This window comes from Notolepis coatsorum (assembly GCF_963971535.1).
Source record: "Notolepis coatsorum genome assembly, chromosome: 4".
NCBI lineage: Eukaryota > Metazoa > Chordata > Actinopteri > Aulopiformes > Paralepididae > Notolepis > Notolepis coatsorum.
Window position 1 is genome coordinate 49,917,075 of NC_140168.1, and position 9,638 is coordinate 49,926,712.

The 9,638-nt window shown below is 41.6% G+C and overlaps 1 protein-coding gene across 7 annotated transcripts in view; it reads left to right on the forward strand.

Moving 5' to 3' along the window:
• tmem268 (transmembrane protein 268) overlaps positions 1 to 9,302 on the forward strand; it is a 37,030-nt gene extending 27,728 nt beyond the window's left edge. For 6 of the 7 annotated variants that reach the window (XM_084313509.1, XM_084313515.1, XM_084313510.1 and 3 more), the window contains 3 exons: positions 153 to 230; positions 725 to 946; positions 5,072 to 9,302. In XM_084313509.1, the coding sequence (XP_084169635.1) occupies positions 153 to 230; positions 725 to 946; positions 5,072 to 5,239 (468 nt within the window). In that variant the 3' untranslated portion in view covers positions 5,240 to 9,302. The remainder of the gene's footprint in view (positions 1 to 152; positions 231 to 724; positions 947 to 5,071) is intronic. The other variant, XM_084313514.1, reaches the window with a different exon arrangement.
• The last annotated feature ends 336 nt before the right edge of the window (positions 9,303 to 9,638 follow it).

Sequence of the window (9,638 nt, forward strand, 5' to 3'; positions counted from 1 at the left end):
CAATATGTTCCCTATTTTAAATTAATAAATAAAATAAATAAATAAATAAATACGATAATAGTGAGAGCTATAATAGTGAGAGCTACCCTATGACCCAAATGTTTCAGACAGATTTTTGTGTGCATTTCTTTCTCTCTCCCTCTCTCCATTAGCTGTTCTGTGTGTATTGGGACATGGCCCACTGTTTGACAACACTGACTGAAACACTAGAGGTGGGGAACGAGACTCAGGTGAGCAAGTAGAGTACAATTTTGTCTCTTTGTCTGACCAACTTTTCAAAGCGACAGTTGTGATTGGCGGATCAAGAAAAGAGGAAGGGAGTTTGAGATAGTTCCATTTTAACTGCTGCTGTGACCCACTGTCACCTCCATATTGTAAACACTGATCGGAACGTGCAATGTTACTCACTGTGCCTTGTATATATTATATTTATCTATTTTTACCTTATTTTCTAGCACTCGCTTGTATTTAAATATGTTTTAGTTAAGTATTGTGTGATTTTGTGTGAAGGGCGGACTAGCAAAGTAAGATTTTCATTGTATGGCAAACTGTCTGTTTAACTGTGCACATGACAATAAACAATCTTGAATCTTGAAACCAGAGCAATCTAGTATGGCTTGTTTTATGCAGAGGAATATTGAATTTTTTGTAATGTCTTTTTTTATGACAGTACTGTGTGACCATTTTAAGGATGTTACATTGGGCCTTTCTTGTTCTTTATCAGAAGAAACTCAAGAACAGAATGTCCCATCTTGTCCTGGTGACTGAGGTTGTGACTGTTGACCCTGAGGTGGGGAGGTCAGGGGGCGAGGAGGGCTCAGACGAGGAGAGGCCTCTGCTGCCGGATATTGAAGAGACAGTGTGCAGTACCGCATCCAGCCAGCGGGAGGACACTAAAATCACTACCAACTACAGTCTCATACCTGACACCACATTGCCAGCCCAGGTAGGAGGTCCAAGATGCAAGGATACTTCAATACCTTCTGTCTCTATGAGAGGAACACCACCAAAATTAAGAATTCCCATGTGTTATTTCCATGGCCTAGGAAAGTTCAATCAATATTTGTGAACATGAGCTACTCTCTCCAAAAGCCAGAAACCAGAGAAGTAAGAATGAAACGTATAAATCATAATCAAGTATAAAGTCTGGAGCTGCTCCATTGACAATGATTCGGGTGAATCATTCGGATGAGATGTTAAACCAAGGTCCTGACTACAGTTTGGATAGAGATAGAGATTTTTCATGTTCATTAACTCATTGACCGCCGGGGATTAGCCTTATCCTGTGGTAGTATTGCCATGCTGTAAACGATGGGAGTTAGTCACCTTGTTTTTAGAGCTAAATCTATATTCTATATTATAGCCATGGATACAATACTATAGTCATTTGACATTGAGTTTCTTCCGGTCAAGATGCAAAAAAGAGATAATTTTTCCATCCATACATTCCTGTGTTATACCGTGGTGAATATAAGTATGGTTTTAGAGCGGTCTAGGGTAATTCATGAAATGCTTAGTTATGGCAGTATACGTCGATTCCATAGATGTCGCCGTTTCTTGCCTGAACCCACTATTGTTCCGGAATCAAATCTACATCATAGGTATTATGTTCTATCATGAATGCATGAAAGGCGGGGGGGGGGGGGGGGGGGGGGGGGGGGTCGTTTCTGATTATTTGATTGTCGGTAACGGCATTCGTATTCAACACTAAAAATGCTTATCAGCCCGATCGGTACAAAAGCCTTGCAGGATCAAGCTAAAATTGACGTCAAATCGTCCTTACCTGCGACCGGGAGTATTCCAAAAACAATATTCCAATTTCTTTTTTTTTAATTCTTTTTTTTATTATCTTTTTCTCCCCTCCTTTTTCCGATTTTTCTCCCATCCCACTGTTTAGTCGTTATGCCAATCCCCAACCCCCTTCCTGGTTGTTGCGCACTCCCCCCTACTGTTGGTCCGAGAGGCCGGAGACTGTCACATGCTTTCCTCCGACGCATGTGCAGCCAGCCGGCAGCCAGCCTGGCAGCGCAGATTCTCACCGGGAGAGTGTAACGTGTGGAAGGTCACACTACCTCCCTCCAGATCCTACCCTCGCTGTGCAGGCGCCCCGACCGAACTGTAGGGGTCGCTGTCCACAACGCCCAGGACCCACCCATCAGCTTTCCCACCCCTAACACTGCCAATTGTGTTAGTATGAACGACCAGCCAAGCTGATAGCAACGCCGAGAGCTGGATTCGAACCCAGCGTCTCCAGCGTTGATGGCGAGCGCCTTGCCCACTACACCACCTAGCCGCCCAATATTCCAATTTCTTGATCGCCATCTGGTACATCCAATGTCCATTTGCTTGACGGCATAATCCACCATAACATATGAATCGGGCATATTTGACGGGCTTCAATGTAACCGGCAGAATCGTTTGTCTTGCCCGACAAGGAAAAATGTAACCCGAAACCTTTGGCCATCCCACAGCCCAGGATACAATGTTAGAAAGGGTGCTCGATACCGCCGTTTAGCGTGATGCGGCTGGTATTGCACCTAGGCATTCTCAATGCGATTCCCAATGTTAACCCCGAGTCAGTGGGACTGTAATGAATAGAAATATCGAATAAAAGAAATAACGATCAAATAACGAGTATACTCGTTGTTGGCGTTCAACGATTGGCGGCCAATAACGAGTATAATCGTTGTTGGCAGTGAATATATACTGTATATTTTTATTCTATTTATTTTTGGGCTTTCTGTATTTTTCACCTATCCCAATTTAGTCGTTATGCCAATTCCCTTCCTGGTTGTTGCGTGCATTCACTGTCGGCCTGGGGAGGGTGTAGAACTACCACATGCCTCCTCCGATACATGTGGAGTCGCCAGCTGCTTCTTTTCACCTGACAGCGAGGAGTTTCACTGGGGGAACGTAACGCGTGCGGAGGTTCATGCTATTTCCCCCAGATCCCCTCCCTGCTGAACAGGCGCCCTGACCGACCAGTAGGAGTGGCCGTTTACAACGACCAGGACACATACCCCACCCGCTTCCCACCCGCTAACACTGCCAATTGTGTTAGTAGGGATGACTGACAAAGCCGGAGGTACCGCTGACAGCTGGATTCGATCCCAGAGTCTCTGCGGTGGTAGGCGAGTGCGCTTCCCAGCCGCACCCTGTTCATTAATATTTTTGTACATGTCTTAACTCATTCAACGCCAGTCACGATGATAGTCGGGTTAACTCGCCATCGCTTGAGCGCCAATCACGATTATAGTCGGGTTTTAATCGTTATTTCTTTTATTAGTGATATCCATTCATTTTCATCCATCCAGCCTGATGTTATCGTTGGGAATGGGTCTGAGCTCGCAAAAGGGCAAATACCGCCCCCTATGCCTTCTGGCTGGTATTGCATGCCACTGGGAATTGTATCGTTTTTTTTTCTGGGACGATCCAAGCCGTGCGGGTGTGGTTTAAATAATCAGGTGAGGTAACCTGATTTCAACGATATATCTGCGAGGCTGCCCCCCCCCCCCCCCCCCTCATATGCAATGCTGTTGAACGTGGCACGGACCTCCACGCCCAGTACTTCAAATGGCGATCAGATAATTGGATTATTTCTTTTGCATTACATCAGATACAAGGTAAGAACATTATATATAAATTTGATCTGATATGTATTTCTACCCCGATCGACGCTGTATCTGTGTGTGTATGTGTGGCTGTTTTACGTTGGGTTCAGGAGGTGGGGTGGGGGGCGCCGCGCTACGAGGGCCATTTCATGTATGCACGAGGAAGGACAATAATGATGATCTAGCGTTGATTTTAGGAAGATTCGATAATCAGCCGAAAAATGACAACGTGTTTTGTGTATTCCACTAAAGGGCTATTATCGCGTCTTTCTCTGGAATTACTAGAAATCACCAAAACTATACTCGTATTCAAAACGGTATAAAACGGAAATGTACCAATGAAAAAACAATCCGTTTTGTACATGTTGACTGCAAGCAACTCACTGATAATCGACGAGTCTATTAGACCCATAGCCATAATTTAAGATATATTTTAAGCACTCGCAAATCTCCCAGTCCTCCCATTGATTAAAGCGGTGGTGCTCTAGCGCCCTCTCGCGCACTTAAGTGTGGCGGTCAATGAGTTAATAGACCATAGGAATAACATGTATGAATTCTGAAATTGTCTGTAGTTCCCCCTTAACTCATTGACCGCCATGCTGTTTTTCCATCTCTACTCAATGGCACCAGTGTTATTGACCATTTTCACGATGTTTGCGGACCCATCGTGTGTTCTGTATTATAGCTATGGAGACAATAGTATGGCTCATTTGACAGGCATTGTTTATAGTCCAACTAACCAGTTCATTTCTACATACTTTAGTTTGTGCGCTATTCCATGCTAAACATCGCCCCTTTCCAAAATAATCCAGTCTTTTTTCTCGATGTTATGTGCATATGCCCAAATAGTTCGGGTTGCTCGCCTGAAACTCCAAATATTTCCAAATCAAAGGTATATACCATATATGTTTCTTCACAAAATCATCAAGGGGGGGGGGGGGCGTTTTACCTCGAAACTGCGATTGTTACCAAAAGCATGTTTTAGGTTCGGTAAAATACGACACTGTGATCTACCCAGCCTACCCATTTCTTCAACTACAGCTGAACTAGACATGCAGTCTCACTTCTTCTTGCGATGATGTTTCGCTCAGAGAAACAGGCACGACCTTCAAGCAAGAGCACCTTTCTTTTAGTAAAATTATACAGACTACATAATACTATGGAAGAATGTAATGTAATGCAGCAATGATTACGAAAAAGTATCATGGTAATTTCAGTTTTACTATGGTACTGGTCATTGTATAAATAATTGTCCATGGCAAAAGTCAATCACCATGGTACCACATTTGTACTTAAATAATACTACAATATAATCCTATTTAAACAATATTGATTGCAACATTATGGTATTTCCATCATCATTTGGTCACTACCATCATTGTAGTAACACAATGATGGAAATACCATGATTTTTTGTTGTAAGGGATATGTTATTTTCTGTTTGTTGTTGTTTTTTGCAGGCCATAGCTCACCAGCTCCTCCTGACCTACAGTGCGGCTTATGTGAAACTATTGATTTCTGATCGGCTGTCGGTCCCTTCACACCACCAGCAGCAACCAGAGAGGGACCACTGTAGGACCGGCTCCCTCTGTCTCTGTCAATACATTGAAACCAAGATCCTCCAATAGACACTTTGCTTAGAATCCAGGGCTGTCTGGAAGGATGTAACACTGGGGGGCAGAGGTTTGTAGATCCTTAAAAAAGGCCTCTAAACAGACTATTTTTGGACGATTGACGCTCTAGCACTGCGACAACCTAGCCTGGAGGTTTCTACCAGAGGCCTTGTAAATGTTACTGTAGAACAATACGATACTTTGCACTTTGATGATGTTCATGACAATCACGGTTATAGTCACTTCTGTTAACCCTTTCACTACCACACTACAGACGGTTGTGTGGTAGTGAAATGGTTAACCCCTTTGTCGTGTGACAGTGAAAGGGCTAACCTTCCGTATTGTCGCAGTGAAAGGGTTAACCATTTGGTAGTGTGGCAGTGAAAGGGTTAAAATGATTTCCAACAAACAATGAAGAGCGTATCCTCTTTTAATCTTGTGTCATCATTTTGACATTAATACCGGTAGTTGATTTTGTGTGACAAATGAGAGGTGCCTTCGGGTGTTGGTGGAAAGAGAATGTGAAAGCATGTGGAATTTGGATAGAAAGAGAGACTCATTGCTGCAGGGTTGAATCATTAGCTTGGGTAGCTTTTCTCCAAGCAGTCAGCAGTAATATAAAGGACCTGTGTGTGTGTGTTGGGATCAAATAACCCCAAAAAATCTGTTCAAAATGTAAACTGAATCTGCAACTCATCTGCCAATAGAAGAGTTGTAATGTAATGTAAATGTAAGAGTTGCCCTTGCCACTTGTTTGTTAAAGGTAGAATAGGCCCCTTTCACGGTGGCCATTTTGACATGTCATCACAGGGTAATTGATAAAGGGAACGTGTGTCATAGCCATTCAGTAAGACAGCATGCATATTATCAGGGCCTTGGCACACCTAAATGGAACAGGGCCTTAATTTATGTTATTAATTACACCTGTGGTAACATGACAAAATGGCTGCTGTGAAAAGGACCTATAGGAGAACTCTCTCATGACATACATGTTTCAATACTCAAATGAAAGTATTCACAACCCTGGTATGTGTGCGGGCAGCGGTGGGAGTTTAATTTGCAGCCATCTCTGCATTATTACCCGTGTTTATTAATCAGCCTCGACCGAGATGACAAGGCCAGTAAGTAACTGAACGCCATGTGTGATGACACAAACACACGCAGAGAGAGACGGCAAGCCACGGGTCAGCTCATGGGAGCCGGGGACCGCGTGACTGGAGATACAGTGCGGCTCGAGTCCAAGTTAAATTATGTGGGAGATGCTGGGCCTCGCTGGGAGGCTAAATGACCATCTGTGCTCCTGCACACATGGCCTGGCTCCCGCTCCTGCCTCCCACTCCTCCCTCCTCCTCTCCTATTGCACCATCATTAGGTCTGTGTGATGTGCCTTCGCCGATCAGGGATGTTCCATATTGTGAAGATCAGGAACTGGGTTGCACTATAGGGTAGGGCTGCTCGATTATGGCAACAATTATAATCCAGATTATTTTGATTGATATTGAAATCACCATTATTAAATATGATTACTCATTGATTTGAGATCATATGAATGAATTTATTTTACCTTTCTGTCATCTTCTACAAGTTAGATGTTTCAAAATAAATGGAGAAATGTGCCGTTGCCTTCTCAACACGAGCTGAAACTACTGTTTGGGCTTGTGTTGCACTTACAACACAAGACAAAATGAGAGCAACACAGCATTTGGCACAATACCCTTGATTAATTGCCCAGCCCTAAACTAGGGTGTTGACTTTTGAGACCCCATAAAACTAACTATTTATCGTTTGTGACAGAACAGATAGAATAGAGCAGAATCAGCTTTGCTATACAGGATTTACTCATCCAATACCAAATATACTGACCATTCTGGGAAAAATGCAGCCTATATGAAATAAGATGCAGTGGAGATGCAAAATACAAGATACACCCCCCGCCCTATTATAGAAACAATGAGTTGCAGGAGGGGGTGTAATAAGCCTTAAGTCTTTGATTAAACACTAGATAGTGAGAGATAGTTCATACTGATAGAGAGAGAGCTACCAGGATGGAGGAAACCAGGGCAACTATAAATAGCACCTTAGAGATGAGTGAGAGAAGAAAGGCCAGAGAGAGGGAGATGGATGAGACAAAGAGACGGGACGGTACACCATTACAGTAGGTCGTTCACAACCCCAAAAAAAAAAGTTTTGTTTATTCATTATTCAAACAACTGAATTCATAAACAACCAATGTGTGTGTAACACATCCATCAACATAATCCCCAAGAGAAGCACATGTAATACAGGTAATCTGGCAGCAGCCGCTTTGAACAAGCAACCCATTGCATTTACAAGCTTAAAAATACAAAACAAAACCAAGAGTTACAGGCGTTTCCCAGCTGTATAATAAACAGTTAATAGTTTGTTTTGCCCAAGCCAGTGCCATCCGCAGAACAGCACAGAAACTCCTATTCAAAAGCACACAGGGAGATTACAGTGTAGAGTCTAAACTAGATGTGATAGGGGCAGATTCTATTACGTTTACACACACGCTCAGGCTTCCAGAATATCCTTTCTCCTCTGTATAAAGGTGAGAGACAGCGTTACGCGGCAACAGCACTGTGCTTACTTTGCTTTCTTAAAACAAATAATTAGAATACTGTATCATTCAAATAAACACAAATGAATCCGGTACAATTTATACCATTTGTGATAATCAAATGCAAAACCATAACCACATAATAATAATGTGTGGTCCCTCTCAAAAAAAAGTATACATATACTTTTCTCTATATCTGTATCATAATTCTTTTAAAAATAGCATTATCATAGGTATCACAGAGGAAGAAAGAGAAGCAGATAAGAGATACCTACAGTATACAAGGTGGACAGGAGAGAGAGAGGAACACTGTGGGTTCATAGGAGATAGATGTGAGACAGAGGAAAGTGCTACAATATAGTAGAGGCAATGGTTTTGTTTCTCCCTCTCTGCTTTAGAGACATTCATTTTGAGTTCCACCACAACTCCTACTCCACTGGTTCCAACCTCAGGTCATTCGGTTCCTACTGTGATGTTGTTGTCATTGTTGTTGTTACTGTTGCCATTCTTGGCAGGGAATACACAACGCCACACCTAGTGTTCAGCAATGTGCGACATTAGAGAGACTTTTAAGACATTAAAGAAAAGTGTGCAATGGCATGCGTGACTATGTAGACTAATACAGAGGTACTGGCTGTAACATCTTATACCGAAAAAAAAAATTCAAGTAGTTGTTTTCCTACACTGTCTTTGAGTTAGATCATGGGAGATGTGCAATGCAAAACAGGCCAGTAAAGCGTCTAAAAATACTTGCAAAAATATTATTTGCAAAAGCAGCAATCATTTGTACAAATACTGAACTCAAATTCTTAAAATCTAAATTGTCTCATTTAAAAAATACAAAAAAACAAACAAAAAAAACAGCAGCTTGTTCCATTTATACATTATGAAAAATGGCATACACTTCTGGAAATATGACATTTTCTTCAATATGCCAACCACTTTTCTGAGACAAACTATTTTTTAGATTAAAGCCCATCAACTTCAAAGCCTACTGATATCATGCAGTAAGAACTATAAATGTAATGTTGACATTTTGGTGGAAAGTGCAAAATTATTATGTAAGATATTCAATTTCAGCCAATTTCTACATCTGATAGCTGCTAAAGCTATTGATATACTGTAAGTAATGCTAGACAATACAATGGTAGATATCAAATAAACGAAAACATACCTGCATAATATGAGAGACAATACTATTTCATCCAACCAAAATACTCATCTCTCCATTTGGTTGTTCTTAGAATATATTGATCATCCCTTCTAAGCCTGCTGTCAGCTTGGCATTTCATTATGTATCGGTAATAATACTGCTCTGTAATTCAATAACAAAACGTTGTTTGAACATGGCACATCTTTTTGAAGCAAATAAATAAATACTAAGATACTTGTATGACTCAAATGTGCATATGTAACTATCCTACGGTTTTCAAAAAAATATCTCTTTGTATCTACTAGTGTCTCTAATGTGAGCTATGGTGTTGGTCCATTTGGTGATTTGAAGGTTTAAACACTTTATTGAAACACACAGCACTCTGATCTAACTACATTTGGAAAGAGCTCATGAATTAATCAGTGATGAGATGAATTGTTAATGCCGGGAGATGTGGTTCCCCCACTGAGCCCATATTGAACTGTAAATAATAAACATTTACCATGTTAACTGTAATACTGCGACTCGTTGGCATTTGAATATTAGCTGCGAGAGGTAAAAAGAAATGTCTAATTCATCCAGTGTTTGGTTGTCAGTAGATTAGGTCAGAGGAAGTGTGTTTCTAACAGTACACACACACACACACACACACACACACACACACGCACAGGTTTGGCATTCAG